The sequence below is a fragment of the Poecile atricapillus genome, chromosome 6, assembly GCF_030490865.1.
Source record: "Poecile atricapillus isolate bPoeAtr1 chromosome 6, bPoeAtr1.hap1, whole genome shotgun sequence".
Taxonomy (NCBI): Eukaryota; Metazoa; Chordata; class Aves; order Passeriformes; family Paridae; genus Poecile; species Poecile atricapillus.
In genome coordinates, this window is record NC_081254.1 from 28,500,335 (window position 1) to 28,518,398 (window position 18,064).

The 18,064-nt window shown below is 44.3% G+C and overlaps 1 protein-coding gene and 1 long non-coding RNA gene across 3 annotated transcripts in view; one reads left to right on the forward strand and one right to left on the reverse strand.

The window, feature by feature from the left end:
* MXI1 (MAX interactor 1, dimerization protein) overlaps window positions 1-15,477 on the forward strand; it is a 55,876-nt gene extending 40,399 nt beyond the window's left edge. For both annotated transcript variants that reach the window (XM_058842041.1, XM_058842042.1), the window contains exons 4-6: window positions 10,970-11,084; window positions 12,284-12,455; window positions 13,609-15,477. In XM_058842041.1, coding sequence (XP_058698024.1) covers window positions 10,970-11,084; window positions 12,284-12,455; window positions 13,609-13,772 — 451 coding nt within the window. In that variant the 3' untranslated portion in view covers window positions 13,773-15,477. The remainder of the gene's footprint in view (window positions 1-10,969; window positions 11,085-12,283; window positions 12,456-13,608) is intronic.
* Window positions 194-7,547, reverse strand: LOC131580628 (uncharacterized). Its single transcript, XR_009277908.1, has 3 exons — window positions 3,656-7,547; window positions 3,240-3,467; window positions 194-1,332 (listed from the first exon to the last, which is right to left on the reverse strand). It is a non-coding gene; the product is annotated as an uncharacterized LOC131580628 (long non-coding RNA).
* Window positions 15,478-18,064: the final 2,587 nt, after the last annotated feature.

Sequence of the window (18,064 nt, forward strand, 5' to 3'; positions counted from 1 at the left end):
GCTAGGATCACTTAAGTTCTCCTTCCTACTGCTTTTTTTCCAAACATACATCTAAGAATGACCTTGGCTGGTAATTCATTTTCCCTGGGAAGTTTGAGGTTAAATTGAAAATAATTTTACAAGGTGAAATTACATGCACTGCTTCCCTTGTTCCAGATGTATGCCCTCTATACCTGAAAGGTACAGTAGATATTTGATGACTCCTTAAATATTTCTGACAATGTGAAGAGATATTAGATGAAGAGCACATGCTTTCTTTTGGCATAAAAGATTTTGTGTAAACAAGTATGTCAAATGGTCACATTCTTAGAATATATTTTTATTAGGAATTTTCTTCCATGAGGTAAGCTTCAGAAAATAGATGTATGTGATGGAAAAATTCTTAGTAGCTAGAACTTACCTGTGTAATTTTTAAAACTATGTTAATGACAAAAAACCACATCAGAATCTATTCTTGATACTGACAAATTTCCTACTCATGATTTTAAAAACAGGAAACATATTTTCCCAGATAACAAGTTGATAGCATCCTTTAGTGTTTCAGTGATGTACAAATGTCTGTCTTACAAAGCAAATGCTTGCTTCTTTCAGCTGGTTAATGAAAGTACAAGTTTGAAACCTGACTGCATTTGAAAGGTACCAAAGTCCAAGATCTCTTTCAGTAGTATTGCAGAGAAGCAGAGGCTTTGAGGTACTGTGTGTGCTTTTACTGCTGTACAACCTGTGGACCAGGGGTAGCTTTTCCACTGTAGGCAGGAGGCTGGTCCCTGGCTGCTCTCCAGCTGCCTGCTGGGAAGCTGTCTGCTACCTCAGGTTCTGCCAGACTCAAGTGCAGGCATGGGTCTTCGAGGGTCTCTGCAGATCCTTGCCAATTCATCTGTTTTCTGGTGTGCACCATCTCTGATTTCTTCTGGAGAGGCTGGAAGGACCTGGTGGCAGTAGATCTGAGCTGGAGAACTTTCCCATTGCCAGCAGTTTTAGAGGCCATTAAGGATTATGGAGTGAGAGCATCCCTGCTTCTCAGTGTCTGACTGCAGAAGCCTTGCAGGAGCCCAAAATACCTCTTCATTTCAAAGGCAGGGTTCTTAGCCAGGAAACCTCTGAACAGAATAATCAAGAATAGCTGGAGAATTTGGAAAATCTTGGCTATCTTTGCCAGTGACCTAATTCTAGCAGTAAAGCTGAAAATCCGTAGGTTGCAGCAAAGCAGGTTAGTGCCTCCTCTGCAAGGAGGCAGGTTTCTGATGAATGGCACAGCTGCTTTGCAGGCATGTTGGCAGCATGCAGGAGGACGCTGCACTGACTTGGCGGTTGTGAGCACACTGTGTATCCCTAGAAGGATAATTACAATGGCATTAGTGAGAACCAGGGCACAGGACACCGCTAGCTATTTAAAGAGCAGGTCTATTTTTAACCACCTTTTAGCAAAGATGGAGTTTTTATTAGACTGGGCTTTATAATTAACCAACCTGGGTTGTATGTTGATGTTTGCAGCTTATTTTGCATGTTCCCTGATAGTTAAATGCAGGATTATAGCCATATCTTATGGCCAGGACAGGAAATTACAATACCTGCATGCTTGGCAGCACATTGGAAAGTTGGTGGCAAATGATCTTGTGCAGGAGGTACTTACAAGTGGCTGTACTGGTGGCACCTGGACTGTGTTTTTGAGTCAGAAGGAGAACATGATGTAGAGCATTTGTGGCCTGTGGTTTAGCATGCTGTTGTGAGCACAGCTCAGCCTAAATGGGTTAGCTGGTAACATTGTCCTTTGTGCTACACTAAAATATAGTTAATTATATGTTCACCAAGGATTAAAATACTTTCTGACTAATGTCCATGATCGATAATAGGAGGTCCTCTATATATAAATTCAGGGGAAAATCTGCTTCAGAGAATCTGTTGCTATTTGACATCTCTTAATAACTGTCCAAATTTCTTGCAAGGAATGGCATAGAGGAGCTGGGAGTAGGGAAGAGAAAGTGGCGGATGGGCACCGAGGGCGGTGTTAGATCTGTATGAAAATGAAGGGGTGAGAGAAAATGCCAGGCACTGATTGATTCCATTCCTCTGCTGGGCAGATGGCCACCTATGCTGCTCTCGTCACCTCTTCATTGTGAAGCTCAGGTTATTGCATTTGATCATTTTCTACTGAGTTGAAGCAGCCCTGTCTCATTGGTGCCTCTGAAGATCAAAGGGCTTATGAAAGGATGAGCAGTCATGTTACCGAGCAACTGTGAGTTCATTCTGGAGGAGGCACCTTCCAAAACAGCATAATTTTTATTACTGTGAGCATCAGTATTCAAAAGTTTTTGACACTGCCTTTTCTAGTTTTGGAAGTCATGAGATTACAGGTAGTCTCTTTTTTTTAAGAAACTGCTTTATTAATTTAAATTAACCTTCTGTCTTCTAGCCCTATAGTTCAAAGAAGAAAACCTCAAGATGTGCAAAAAATAGGACCCAAAGAGCCAGAAGTTGTGCTGTGAATAAAATTAGTCCTGGATATATAATTTCAGCTTCAGAATCTTAGTATTGCTTTAGTATAATTATGTGGGATCTACTTGATTTAGGAATTTTGAGTGCAGGCAGGGAACCTGTTTCAATGTGCATTTGGCAAGTGAATACTTGTTCCAAAGAATTTCCAATCCAGGAGACAGTCAGAGAAGAGGACAGAAACAAAGCCTGGGCAGGCTGAAGGATGGCAGCTAGTGATAACAGAGCAAACAGTGCTGTCAGAGAAGAGAGTGAAAATGAAGGTAATAGAAACTCAGTGTAAGATAAGAGCATCCTACTCCTTGAAGTACTCTCTGAGATGAGAGTGGGACTCCCAAGTTTTCAGAAGTGTCCTGTTCACAGCTATGTCTGCAGTGCTGTGGCTTTGAATCCTGGAAGTGGATGCTCTCTCACATGTCCGCATAACTCAGATTGTATGTAGGCCAACCCCTGCACCCACTGAACAATGTGATTTGCACTTAACATCTGCACAGTGCGAGCAGACTGATCAGCCACTGGGAGATACAGCTAAAGCCATCAGTTACCACTCCATACTGCAGCCCAGAAGACACCTGTCCTGCAGGAAATACAAATCTTTCAGCCAGATCCCCATATTTTACCAAAGGATTGGAGGCTGCCTGATTTCCAATTCCTCCATCCCTCTTTGAAAACCTTGAAGTAATTAATATGCCTTCAAAATAATAACATAATTAGGAGAGCCCTCTCAACAATATTCATTTTCATACCCAGAAGGATCTCAGGAAACGCAGAGATTTTGACAGCTGTGTGATGCAGAGAGAGGTGGAGAGAGCATGTCTTTCTCCAGACTGCAGTAGAAGGCTAGAAAGATCCATGTTGGAATAGACCAGTGGTGGCAACACATCACTTGGCACAAGGTTTGTTGGTCTTGCAGCTTCTGTTTGCCAAGAACCTGAAACTCTTCCAAAGTTGACATCAGGGATGAGTCTTCCCATCTAGAAGAGTTGGGAGAGTTGGAAGAGAAGTAATTTCTGTGTAAGGTGCACTTGGCCATATGCTCATGCTGCAGTGCAAGGCTCACAGGGCTCAGGGACAGTCAGTGTTTGTAGCATGGATTCTTTCAAAGTGTCCAGTGGAGAGTGTGGCAGTACATTTTCAGGTAAAACCCTTGCTTTATGCTTACCTTAAGGCTTGTGGCTCCTGTTGCAGATAGGGAGAAGCGTTTGTGTGCCCCCAAACTGGCTATTTTTTCCTGAGTATTTCAGTTTCTTGGTAAGATACTCCCTTTCCCAGGGTACCTGTTTTTGGTTTTGTCACTGAGGTGGCCTTTGGACAAAACGCTGCAGTTGTGGAGCACATCAGTACATTGCTGTTTTTATTTAGTTTCCACTTACAGGCTTGAATCACGACTACTTTCTTATGCACTGTGCCACCCCTTATCTGCCTGATACGTGGCTTGTCAACGGGCAGAGGTGCATTGATTTGTGTGACTTTGAAAAACTGCATTGCCTTGGGGTTGGGTTTTTTTTTATTATTTCTATTATTGTTCTTACCATTGTTAGGTCATAGATCCATAATTTGTGGTTTGTTTTTCCTTTGCCCTTGATTTGAGAATACAGTTGGGTGCATGTTCATCTCTAACTTTTGCAGGCAGACCTGACATGGTTAAGATGAAGCCGAAAATGTTAGTCATAGAACTTTTTTGTTCCTTCAAATTCCTGTTTATAGTATGTTGTCAGGTCTTTTTATTGTCGGTCTTAAATTTTCATTTCTTTGTTTATTTAAAATGGTAAATCTTTACTTCTAAAAACTTAAATATATGAAGGATTTTTTTCAATTAATTTTCATGGCACAGTTTATTAGCATTTGGAGTACAAATACTCCTACATGCCAGGGACCCATTGGTAGAAATTGACTGGAAACAGGGTCAGATGAGCAAGTATCTTCTTCCAACTGGGAGAAAATGCACAAAAATAATCATGAGACTTGATTTAAAATCCAAAAGCAAGGCTTGTTGGGAGCGATTTCACAGCTCAGGTGGAGAATATTAACTTTTAGCTGTGTATTTGTGAGCCAGATTTCCTTCTGAAACATGTGTTCGTGGTGCCCTGTGGAATCAGGAGTGTGAGTGTGTTTATTGCAGGCTGGCCGCGCGCCACCACAGCGTTGTTGCGTGGCCAGAGGGCTCACAGCAGTTGCATAACGCGCTGCAGCACCGACAGCGGGGGCTCAGCCTCCTCCTGCCTCCTCCAGCCCGCAGCCAGGTGCTTGGAAAAACCTCTTTCCTCACTGGAGACAAGCGCTCAGTAAAGCAGGGAGCAGATACCTTGCTGAGAGAGCTGGGCTGAGGGATCAGGGACAAGAGTAAGGAAAAAACATCAAGTCGTATGATGGCTGTTGGAGATAAGCAGCCTCTGACCTATGAATTGCTTTTAGAAGGAAACCGTATTTTCCCTGCCCTGTGGTTTTTGCATGTGTTTCTCATTACTTTTATCTCAAAATCATTCTCGTACAGTGAATTATTGATGTGGGGTCACATGTGTTTCTCCAGGAATTGCTTTCTTTAACCAGTGATCCTTCCTGAATTTTTTAGGCAATCTGTTAGGCTTTGAAATCCAAACAAAGTTGGTGGTTTCTAATTTCAGGGTTAAATTAGATTCGACTTTGAAAAGGCTTTGAGGGAAGAGGAGACATATGATAATGTCCTTCTCCATGTTAGGATCCTCCTTCTTCTGGTTCTTCTGGTGCTTCTTTTGGTTTGATTCTATTTTTTAAACATCTCACAGGGATCAAGTGTCTGATTTAGCCTCAGTGGAACTTGAGCATATTCCTAACGTTGAGCACATGCTTAAATCCACTGTTGAATTCAAGCCCTATAGACCTGGAGGCATAAGTACAAAAATATCTGGGAAATGCTTTTCTTTTCCCTCAGATGCTCCCTTCTTTCAACATACAAAATTAAGAATTCAGCATTTTGAACTGCTGCTGGAGGCGAGTTGGTCATTTCCTGCTGGGAGGGAGGCTTGATCTTTTAAAGATGGGAAGAGAGTTTGTGTGTGTGTGTCTGTGTGTGTGTGTTTTGCAGATGTTCAGGCCTTGATTCAGCAAAGTCTCTCAGCAGTGTCTGATGGGGGGATAGTGCTGAGTCTGGTAAACTGATGCTCCGGAGCCGAGTGTGCACGCGTTTGCCTGACTCCTCAGCAGAGAAAGTTTCTTTTCTCAGTTTCCATCGCTTCTGCCCATGGTGGAATTTGGCAAGAATCCTGCACAAATCCCAAACCACTTCTGGCAAAGAAGCTGCTGTCTCTGGCAGTGCTAACATTCAGAGATGGCTCGTGTCTGCAGCATTGACCAGAGGAGGATGGAGCAGGTGGTGGGGGTCACCTGCTTGTCAGGGGGTGCACAGGGACTTGGCTGAGCCCTCCAGAGCCCAGGGAGGGAAACTGCCAGTGGCCTTACAGCCCTGGGCTGGCCTTTGCAGGGACTCTGTCAGGCATTGTCAGGGGGTTAGGTTTCCAGCCCCGGTGTAGCCACTTCATGACCAGCAGAGACACGGCTTGGAACTGCCAGCAAAGGTCCCTCAGCTCTCTGGGGACTTCCCAGGCAGGGAGGAAGCTGATGGCTTTGTGCCCAGTTTGCTATGGTGCAGTGTTGTGCTAGGTTGATTCCTACCAAAACTCCTCAAAAATGTATTCAGAGGTGTGGGGGAAGGAAACAGAGACTTTTTTTTTTTTTTCACCCACACCTTTTTCTGCAGTGCAGTTTTGATTCAGGCAAAAGAGAGCCCAGTTCCTGCAGTGGGATTTGCATGTGTGTTGTACACTGAGACAGCTGAAGCTATGAGCAAAAAGCACGCATAAATAAAGGCTTCCTCCCTGTGCTTTATATAATCAGAGTGGGTGATGTCATTGGGAGCTGGAGAGGAGAGCAGGCTGTGAAATTACAGCCCTCTGCAGCCAGGCAGAGCCAAGTGCAAGCAGGGGCTGCACAGAGCAGGAGCCAGACTCCCCTCTGATACAGGCTCAGGACAGACGACTTTGAAGGGGAGCTGGGGGGTAGAAGTAGATAATCCAGGTACAGTCAGATAATCCAGATACAGTCAGAAGCTCTTGCACAGGCACAAAGGGAAGGCAGGGAGAACAGCAGATGCCCAGTGAGCAGCACTGGGGCTGCCATTTCAAGGGCCAGCACTCCCTTCCTCCATCTACACCTTGTGGATCTGCTGGCAGGACTGTGGGGCTGCTGAGCTTTCTTATCCTTCTGTTGCTCCTGGCCCATTGCAGCTCCTGGCAGAGCAGAGAGGGCATCCTTGCCCTGCTTGCCCTCCGCATCCCAGAGGAACTTGCTTCTAGTCTCCTCCTGGCCCCACACAGGGGAGGAAGCACAAGCAACAGAGGGCCTCTGTCCTAGCCAGAGTGGCCAGGTGAAACAAGATAAAGGGTGATCCTCTGCTCTTTGTGACAGGGCTTGTGTTTGGCTCTGAATTTCTGAGATCTCTCAGGTGTTTTGCTCCCTTTTTGGCCATCCCAATGCCCCCCAACATGGGAATCTCAAACAGGAGTTCCCTCTCATCAAGCTGACCAGGAAGAGGGGACCAGGCAGACCCCTTGGGAAAGTGGAAAGCCCCCTTCTTTCAAATACTTCAAAGATTTCTCTTTCAACACATCAAGCACCTACAGTGTGCTTAGGATGCTGCTGTGAGAGCCTGATTTTTCCCACTTGGGCAGGAGGAAGGGCTCAAGCTTCTCCCATCTCCCCTGCAGCTAGCATGCAAAGGCTTCAGCCTCTGCTGAAACTGGAATTCTCCTTCTCATCCTCTGGCATCCTCTGGCTTCCTCAGGATCAAGAGAGCAAGAGGAAGCAGCCCTTCACACCAAGCCTGCCTTGTTTCTCTGTTATATAACAATATGGGCTTTTAGACTTGTTTTTCTAGATATTGGCAGATGCGTCAAATATTGGCATAATCCAGTGGTTTACATGGAAAGCTGTCTGGCTCTGTCTGGAGGCTGCACAATGCTGGTATTTTCATTGAAAACAAGAGCCTGCATCATTGTCAAAGCCACATTGCAACAGAGTCCAGGTAAACAAGGGGAAAAGACACTCACATCATGGCCTGACCTGTGGAATTACAGCTGCCATGGGGCAGCTCCAGGACTTGATAAGAAAGATTAATGGCTTTGTGATTGCTTTCTCTTTGAAATGGTCTTTTAGCTAAGTCTTCTGTGATGGTTTTCAAAGAATCACAAAATCATTTAGGTTGGAAAAGACTTTCAAAACCATTGAGTTCAACCTTTGACCGATCACCACTTTGTCAGCTAGACCATAGCTCTCTGTGCCACATCCAGTCCAGTGAGCAGCGACTCCATCTCCTCCCAGGGCTCTGGAGTTTTATTTCTGATGCACCCATCAGTGTGTCAGACCTGTAGCATGTGCTGTGTGGTTTAAGACCCCATCATGGTCCACTGGGGTTACTGGAAGTTAAGAGAGGTCAAGGACTGTGATTGGGTTCGATTTTAAAAATAAAAAAATGTAAGGAAGATATTGAATGCTGCAGAAGGGTAAAAGCTGGGGAAGTTGTTCAGTTTGATCTCTCTGAAGGAAAGCAATGTGCTCACATGCCAGGACAGTTTGCAGGCTTGGTTGCTTCTTCTTATCCCAGTGTGGCTCAGCTCGGAGTGCAAAATAAGGGGAAATTCAGTGGCAGCACAGAAGTAATGACTTTGGTCAAACCTCTTCTAAACCTGCCTTAGGTCAGCTAACACCACCTGCCCCTGCAGTGTGCTTGCAGCCCAAGTCCTGCTATGTGCCACTGTGAGCTTATCAGCTCATACCACACTCGTGTCCCAGGCAGGTGGCCCCTCCTGATGCCTGGTGTGCTGGCACAGGCCATCACGCCTGCTGCAGGCCACAGCCTTTGGCCAGCAGCCAGCAGAGCCATGGGCAGGAGTGGCTTCTCAGAAAATGGTCTGCATGAGCCTGGGACAAGCAGTAACCTTCACTCCACTGCAGTCCTGGGGCACAACAGGAAGCTTTTCAAGTGTCTGGGGTTTTATTACATGGCTGGACCTTTGCCTGTAGCTTTCAGGTGCTTAACAGGGTTGATCTTGTTCAGTCTGCATATAACCCAGCTTTTGACGTGGCAGATCAGTGCCACCCTTTTGATCGCTGTCTCAGCAATCCAGCCAGTGCTTGCTTCTGTCCGAAGCTGATCACTGGTTCCAGGAATTGCAGTTCCTAGTGCAGCACCTTCCCAGTTCCTGGTAAAACACGGTACTGAGAATCAGCCCAAAGCTCAGGCTGTAGATGTGTTGTCCATTTCTCTCTGCATTCAGGAGTGGACTGTGATATCTTTGCCACAGGTTAGATGTTGATTCCCAAACTTTTTTTCCTGTTACACAAATAATTCTATTTTCACTGTGGGCTGGGAGCTGTCTCCACATCTGTGGTACATAGCAATCTGCTGTTAGGTGGAGCCCCCAGAGCTGAGCTCTGCCTGAGCTGTGTTTTTAACTTGGTTAAAAATCCGTAGGTGAAGTGTATGGTTGGAGCTGGTCCTTGTGCTGTGAGGAGACACATGCTGCTCTGTGCTGCAGCTTGATGGCTGTGCTCTGACAGCTCTGACTCAGTGACTTGCCTGTGTGGACATTCAGGAAGTCCATGGCATATCCAAAAATAGGTTTCAAACCCCAAAGTGTCTTTGACCACAAGATCCTGCTCCTCTTCATTTCTGTGCAAGTCAGTGTCCAGTCTCCTGAGGCATGACACAAACTGTAGTGCCAGTGTGAACTAGCAATACTTTTTCACTGCTTACCCTTTTGGTCATCATGAGACACAGGGCAAACACCTGTAGTGAGTGCACACTCCTTACCAAGCTCTGTGTTGAAAACTGGCTTCCAGGGAAAAAAAATCCCCCCATGTCAACCATATGGGTTTAATAACAGTGGGGTTTGCCCTAGAGCAAGCTGAGAAGCAAAAGATGAGATTGATGTGATTACTGTTCTTTCAGTTTGATTTTTGGATTATGATTTCCCTTTCCCCACCCCTGTATTTGTTAATGTTTAATGGAAAACACGTTTTCTTCAAGGCTCTTGCTGGTCATATGCAGCCCTGTGACTGTTATTGAGACAGAATGATGAACCCTTCGTAAAGAGATTTATGGTAGAAACTGTGAGGAGCTCACAGCTACAGCGGGGCCGGTGAACACTCCCCTGTGCTGACAGTTCATCAGCAAAACCCCTGACCCTTCCACCCTTAATCATCCTTGCTTGTCACTGACATAATTGCCTGATTACAGACTCCTCTCCCCCACCCCTTTCAAACTGGGTGCAATAGTGCATTTGAAAAACAAATGGAAATGGACTGTCCATACTGGTTTTTTTCTTTCTTTTTTTTTTTTTTTCTTCTTCTTCCCCTGCATTGAGATGGATCAGGCTAAGATTCAGTTTCTTTGTGCATGAGCAGGGGCTGGGATAGGCTTTCAAGAGTCTTTTGCACTGGTGTTTCTTGCATGTGAATGGTAAAGCTGATGTCATTGTGTTATTGATTGGGATGACAACTTTGGACATAAATCATTAATGTCTGGGAAAGAGAGAGGGAGGGGAAAAAGGCAACCCACACTCGATAGTTTTCCACAAATCTACTGTTCATCCCTGCATATGTGATCCAGAGGACGAGATGGTGGGAACAGTTCTCTGCAGCCTGAGGACAATGTATGTTGCCACTGCCACTGAACCATTTACCCCAGAACATGTTGCCATATTCTGCAGAAAATGGATCACATCACCAGCAGTGCTGTTGTGCTGGAGCCTGTCTTTGTAGATGTGAGCCAAGGTCAGAAGTCTGCCTGGGGGAAGGTCTTGGGTTCTCTCATTCCCACAGACCTTGCACCTCTAGCAGCATTTCAGACCTGGGCTCAGGAAGGAGTAAGAATGCAGTTTTTTGGGAACTACCATTCCTCTCGCTCCTTTAATTGCCACCAGGGATTGTTTCAGTGTTTTGAATTGACTATTTTTACATTGATGATCTTAATTTCATGCATAAAGAAGGTGTTCAGGTCAGTTCATAGCAGATGTCCCTGAGCTAGCAATGAACAAGCATGCAGGGGGTAGCAGTCATTCAAAACTGCTTTCACAGAAGTTCTTCTCATCAAAACAGACAGCAAATAGCTCAGAGAGAGTGGAAACCCATGAGATACTTGTACCATTTTCCTATGTGCCTTTGCCTCTGCACAAAGTTTATCCAGATGAGTCAGATTATCAGTTCAGAGAGGAAGAAAATAAACAGTGTCTGTCAGAGGTTAGCAATAATGCAAGTATTGGTGAGCAACTGATGTTTGAAGTGTAAATAGTTTAGCAGCAGTGCTGGTGCTGGTACCTGAGGGGAGTCTTGTGATGGAAACAGGGAAACCTGAAAACTGCCTTGTAGAGGGGCAGAAGTGAAAGAAATTACATTCCCTTGTAGAAAGCATGGCTCTGATCCTCCTGTTCTCCCCTTGCAGCCGAGCTCACCTCCGCCTGTGTCTAGAACGCTTAAAAGTTCTGATACCGCTCGGACCAGACTGCACCCGGCACACCACGCTTGGGCTGCTCAACAAAGCCAAAGCACATATCAAGGTAAGAGCTGCCTTACCCTGCTGCTTTCAGCGTGGGCTCTTGGGAAGTGCAATGCAATTGCTCATCCTTGCTGCCTAGAGCTAACTCTGTTGAAGGAAACATGACACTGTCGATAAATAAATAAATAAATAAAATCAAGGAGCAAGCAGACCTTGCCTCCTTGGTTAGCCATTTATCATTGCCACAAGCCACATTGTTGGAAGAGTTCATAATGAAGTCCTTAACTACAAAAATGATGGATTTGAAGAGCAAGGATCTTGTTCTGTATTGTGATCATTTGTTGACAGCTACATCTCTTTAAAGAAAAACATACCTACTGTTGAATGGCGCATTTTGATGGGAAATGCAACTTTTTTTCTGTTGTGCTAGTGAGTTTCCACTGCCAAAGCATTAGGACAAACCACAAGAGTGTGAGACAGGTTTGGCTTGCTGGAGTTCCATGTGTGAACCTTCCAGCCAGCCCAGCGCTCTTCTAGCTCCACTTTTGGCAAAGTGAGACATGAAAAGAAAATGCAGCATTGTCAGAATCTGGGAGAGACTGAAATACTTCACTGCAGGTCAGGATATAGAGAGAGAAGATGGGTGATGAGGGAGGAAAAGTGCTGCCAAAGGGACGGAGTTAGCCTGAAATGACTCCTCCTTATGCAATGTGCTTGTCGTAGGAAACAAAGAACAGTGCCCTGGTAGATTTCCCAGCTGTGATCAAAGAAATCTGTAGTAGGTTATGTAAATCACTCACTGAATAGAAAACTGTTTCTGAGAAATCCTTCTAAACCGTGCAGTAAGGAACACATAACTCCCAGGGCACGTTTTTCTGTTGGAGCAGCTGGTAACAAACCCTGGAGTAGATGGTTTGGGGGTTTGAGGCCCCTGCGTGGGCAGAAGCGGTAATGCAGGTGTCTGATCCCGGGTAAAATGATCCACAAACTGCTGCAATTCACAGCGTTTCCCCTGGAGAGGCTGAGTCCTCAGAGACTCTTTGTACTAATGGGTATGATTTATCAGGACCTGAGAGGTGGAAAGATGTGGGGAGAGGGCATTGTGCTTGGAGACTGCGCGGCAGCTTGGTTCAGGGCACTTGCAGCTTGAATCCTTCTGAGACTGGGAAGGTCTAAGCAAGGCAGGTGGCAGGGCGGTGGAGGTGGAAGGGAAGGAGAAAAGGATAAAACTAATTATTGTGTTTTATTTGATCATGTCAGAAACTTGAAGAGGCTGAAAGGAGAAGCCAACACCAGCTTGAGAACCTGGAACGAGAACAAAGATTCCTAAAGCGAAGACTGGAACAACTACAGGGTCCTCAGGAGATAGAGCGAATACGAATGGACAGCATTGGATCTACCATTTCCTCGGATCACTCGGACTCGGAGCGAGGTGGGTGTTGCTGAACCAGCATGGAATTGCCAGGACTCTGGAGTTAGGGAATGAGATTCATCCATTTCTTACCTCTCAGCTTCCCCTTCTCATGGCCTTGGACATTTAGGCTGCTGATTCTGCTCACACACAAGCACATACATAAGCATACATATGGAGAGTTTAGTGTTTTGCATGAGTTCTAAGTCCGGAAGGATTGTTGTTGCTGTCAACTTGATCTGATTTCTGTTGTATTGAAAGGGATGGTAAAGTTGAGATGTGATTTTTGGTCTGCTGAATCCCATGGCAACACAAAGAGGAAAATGTAAGAAGATATTAATGAGAGTGGAATGAATGTTTCACACATTTCACCCCTCTGTCCCCCCATCAAATTTCTTGTAGAGTTCATCTTCTCAGTCAAAACTGGCTAGAGATATCTAAATGCCTAACTGAATTAAGATTACTTCCTTTCTGAAAATATCCCTACAGTGGAGAGAACATTAGGCACAATAGATGGGTTGATATTTACTGACAGACCAAAGAAGCTGCATAGTTTGGGTGTGAGTCTGTAGTTTAAAACAAAAATCTTTTGGAAAATTCCTGAACAATATGGGAACCAAGATACCTGGTTAATTAGATCTTTGCTTTTAAAGTCTTTCTTAAAAACAAGATGACTGTTCCAAAATCCACTAAGCACGTGTGAGAGTAACCCAGATTCCCATGGTAATGCATTGTAATTGTGTGTGGTCCAGACTTTAGAAATATAGTGTCAAGCAACTAGCATGTTTAGGGATAACTTCATGCTCCATTTTCTCTCTTGCACTCAATTTTATCTGTTTCTTATTTTCTTCTAACACTGGGGTATTAGAGGTCCAAAGGAAGAGGTAGTGGGACAAGCTCACTGTGTGGGGTGGCTCACCTATGTTGACGGTGTGGCTGGCATGTGGAGGAGTGAAACCCCTTTGCCAAATCCCTACAAAAAGCTCCAAGCTGGTGTTAGTCTTTATAAATCATGACCACAGCCCATCCCATCCAGGGGGAACACTGAAAGTCTTCCTGCCAGATGACCACTTCATTCCCAGTGTTGAGGGAGTCCCAGGAGCTCTCTGGCATGAAGGGGGCAGTTGGGTGTGTAGTGCTAACCTGTGTGCGTTTCTCTCATTTCCCTTTCTAGAAGAGATTGAAGTGGACGTTGAAAGCACAGAGTTCTCCCATGGAGAAGTGGACAATATCAGCACAACCAGCATCAGTGACATTGATGATCACAGCAGCTTGCAGAGTATTGGGAGTGATGAGGGTTACTCCAGCGCCAGTGTCAAGCTCTCGTTTGCTTCCTAGAACCAAGTGAGACAACAGTGCAGGGTGAATGATTTCACTGGGGTGATCAAACTGGGTCCTAGATGCCAGTATCCTCTTTCAGAATTGACATATTGACAGCTAGGCCTGGAGAGACCTGTATATAAAGCTTTTTGGGTAAAGGAAGCCTCCCCAGAAACCCATATTTGTTCATTTGGTCATGTTACCAATCCCAATTTCTGCTGGCAAAAAGTTAGGCCAAACACTAGTCCCTTTGCAGTCAATGAAATCTGTTTGTTTCTGTGGGACCTGGATCTAGACCTTAGTGATGAAACACTTTGTTTTGAATTTATTTGAAATTGTTTGAAAGAGGATACTACTCATCCCTCTCTGTCATGAGATCTGAGAAATGTCAAAATTTTCTACACTGCATTCAGGTTGAACAACCTAATTTAGGCCCTTCTGAAGAGCTTTTGTGGTCCTAAAAGGACTGTATCCTACAGTTTATCACAATCTAATGCTGTCATAATGTACTAGGAAATCTAAGAAGGCTAGGAATAACAATGACAATAATGATTAAGGTCTCATTCTGTGCCCAGAGGGAGAGGGGCAGCAATGTTCAGGGGAGAACACCATTCAACTCAGCTTTCTGTTGGACATCATTTAAAAAGTGAGTACCTCTGAAGCGTGGCTAAAGCAAGAGGTACACACCTGTAATCTACCAGCACAGGGTGGGCTGTCGTGCCTGGGGCTGTGCCAGCGCCAGCAGGTCCCCGGTAGATGTGTGCCCCTCGCAGGCACACGGCCAGCTGAGGGCAGAACGAAACCAGCACTCGAGAGGTGACACACCAGACAGTCATGCCCAGATACTGAGCCACTATGACCTTTTTATTTGAAGCGATTTTTTGATAAACATTTGTAAATGTGTTGGGAGGGAAAACACCCTAAGTCTGATGCATCTTTTTAGAGCTTGTCCATATGAAACCTTAGATGTCTTTTATATGAATTTATGCCATGAAAAGATCTCTGTTTTGATGAAGCACTTGACCCAATGAAATGCAAAGATCCTTTTTTTTGCCGTGCATACAAAGGATGAAGGCTGTGCTAAGCTGGAAGAGGCCAGGTTTGGTGGGGGTTTCTTCAGTTTTCTTTGTAGAATCATTCCCTTTGCTGACTTTTGAAGTTCCAGTCCAGTAGTTAACCTAGTTAAGCTCAGCACGTCTCTCATGTTAATGTAACGTTTTGACTGCACGTCCTGTTCCCAAGGGCCTTGCCATCTTATCTGTGCAGGTGCTGTTAAGAGCTGTTATAGCGAATGTTTTCTAATTTTCTCCAAGACAAGCATTCTAACCTGCACTTTGAGGGCTTTGCTTTTTTATTTTTGTCTTTTTAATGGCCAGGATTATTTTGTTTTCCAAGTTTTAAAAACCATACTAGAGTCTTCACCTATGGCATTGTTTGAAACTTTGTATATCCTTAAGTAATTTAATTACCCCTCATTACTAAGAAAAAAAAGAGGAAAAAAATGCTTTATAAAATTCATAACTTATTGCTGATTTGAATGGGTTGTTAATTTCAGTCCTTTAGATTTTATTTTATTGTTTTAGATAGGGTTGGGTAAAAAGAGGTAAAATAAAGTAAAAAAATAAAGACAACCATATTTAGCAGTGCAGTGGAATTGTGTTTAAATGTTAGCATATGGTCCCCATTAAAGTAGCACTTTAACGCCATTAAACATTTCTGTATCTGAAATGAGTTGTGTTCTTCCATCTTGGTCATTCCTGTCACTTCAGCTGACTGCTGTTCTTCTTGTGCCCTTTGGTTCTGCGGTGACATCCTGAGCGAGTCTCATGTAGACTTCTGCACTGTGATAAGTTGCCTGTGTTCAAATACTCTGATGTTTCCCCCACTCTCCAAAATGTGTCATTCCCTGTAAGAGGCACAACACACGTGCATGAGAAATAATTTTTCCATGGCTGTAATGAGTGATTTCTCTTCAGTCTGGGTTTTTTTAAATTAATTTGCATACTAAGTTTGCATCTGGTTGCAGTTGTTAAATGTGTTTTCACTTGTGTGCATGTAATCCAGTGTCTCAGTCCATCTGTTCTTCTTTCTGGGAGGTTACTGGCAGGAGCAGGAGTCTGCCACAGAGTGAATGAAGTTCTAGGTTACAAATGGAGCCCAAGGGCTTTGAAAGAAGAAATGCTGCTTGGATTTATATTTGGGGTCTATATGATCTCTGGATGACACAACGCTTGGAACAGTGTGTAGAGTGGTGAAAAGTAGGAAACTTTATCTCTAGCAAGACCTTATTTATTTATTCATTATTATTCTCCTCGGAAGTGTTGACCACTGGTAGTGCTGATGCTGAGCAGTTGGATACCAGTGGAATTTATTTATTCATGAGCCCTTTTCTATAGCTGTCCCAGCACCTCCTCTTTCCTGTTATTCCTGTTTGTGTTAACTGCCCACTTGGGAAAGAAATACCACAGCTGAGAAGCACTGAAGTTCAAGGGATGGAGAATGGTCGTGTTCTCCTAGTTGGTATAAAACAATGATATTTCTATGATTGGAATAAATGCATTTGAAATGTTTGTTTGTAATGCTCTGGGGCATATTGGTATCTCCTACCTTTTCTAGTGTTGTGGTCTCAAGGAAAACAAAACTAAGGGCCTTTATAATAACTTCAAAGACTTGGGGTTGGTTGCTCTGGTGCTGGTGGGTTCTTTGTAGCAGATTTCAGCTAGAGTTTTGATAATTTCTTACGTGATGGAAACATTTCTCTAGCCTTTCAAAGTTGTCCTGCCCTGCTTTGTTTCTGCTTTGTAGATTCTGCTTTTTCTTACCTCACACAGCTGCCATCCTCCTCAAATCTCCTTTCGCTGGTCTGGTTTCTCATGTTGTAATGTTCAAGCTGATAAATTTTTAGGGGAGTTGCTATAACCTTACAAGAATATGGTGACCTTTCCTGTAAAAGCAGAATTGGATGCACTTTCCTGAGGCAGCCTTCCCATGCAGTAAGCACACATGCACACGCACGCACAGCTCTCTCATAAGCTCATTCTGTCAAGTCCTCCTTCTGTAAATTAGATCCCCGGTGGGTCTCTTTGCTACAGACAAACCCATTAAAAAGACCATCCAGCATTTTCCTTCTTTTGACACAAGTGTATTATGGAATGTCATCTCGTGTCTGCAGACAAGGTGGAGATGACTATCTGGCTGCATTTGTCACGGTTATCCTGTGGTGAGTTGTCACTTGAAGGTCATTTTAATGTCTGTTCCATTAGCAGCATGTTAGTGACGAAGGTGGTCTCACATCTGTCTGTCTCAAGAAATCTGTAGGTCAATAGAAAGGGGGTTAACTAGGCAGCCTTATCATTTTCTGGGGTTTGTGGTTGTGTTTTCCTTTCGTCTGTTTGTTTGCTTGTTTGCTACTGTTTGTGCACTCCAGCCTCCTGCTTTTCTGCTTTGTTCTCTTATACACGCTGTTCCCTGCTTGTTGTGTTGCCCTGTTGGAATGGATGAAACATTTTGCTTTAGTGGAAGTAGGATCCATTGGGTGCTCTAACTGGAGATAGTCATTCTGTTTTGTCCCCATCCAGGAACGTAAGCTTTTTTTGTGTGATTTTTTTCTGACACCAAATGTGCATCATTGGAGAGAGAAATCAGGGTCACTTCCTGGAAGAGAATGGTAAAAAACAGGACTTCGTTCTGAGATTAGAAAGGTGATAATAATGAAAAACCATATAAAAGCAGAATAAAGTCCTATTTTTATTTCCTGGAGCTTTCTTGCATGGACATATTGTCCAGTGCGTGAGAAATTCCATGACTTGATAGTGACTGAAACTCCTCTGCATCAGCAATGCAATCTCTGAATTGTCCTGTGGGACCCTCGGGGAAAAGGAGCATGTCCTTCTGCCCCTCTCTTCCCCAGTCTGCACAAAATACCTAGAAAACACTGATGTGCTGTCACATTTTCTTGAAATGTGCCACCAGATTTGAGTGATGTTTGGGAGGATGAGTACAGGAGAGTGGTGTCTGCACAGACAATGTTTTCCTTTTACTGAAAGGCAGGTTGTTTAACTGGGAATAATACACCAGCCCCGGCCTCTGCTTCTCTGCTCATTTCCTCCTGCAAAGAGGACTGATCCCTTTAGTTGTTAGGCAGAAGCAGGAGCAGGGAGTCTGTGGGTATCAGTATTGTGGCTGTGGTACTCAACACCTTTTATGGAGAAGTTCTGTTTGGGTGCTGCTAAAACTAAAGTTGTGTTACAACATGCATATGTTGAGACCCCTTCAAAAATGTCAAGGATCGGGGATTGCTGAGCAGCCTC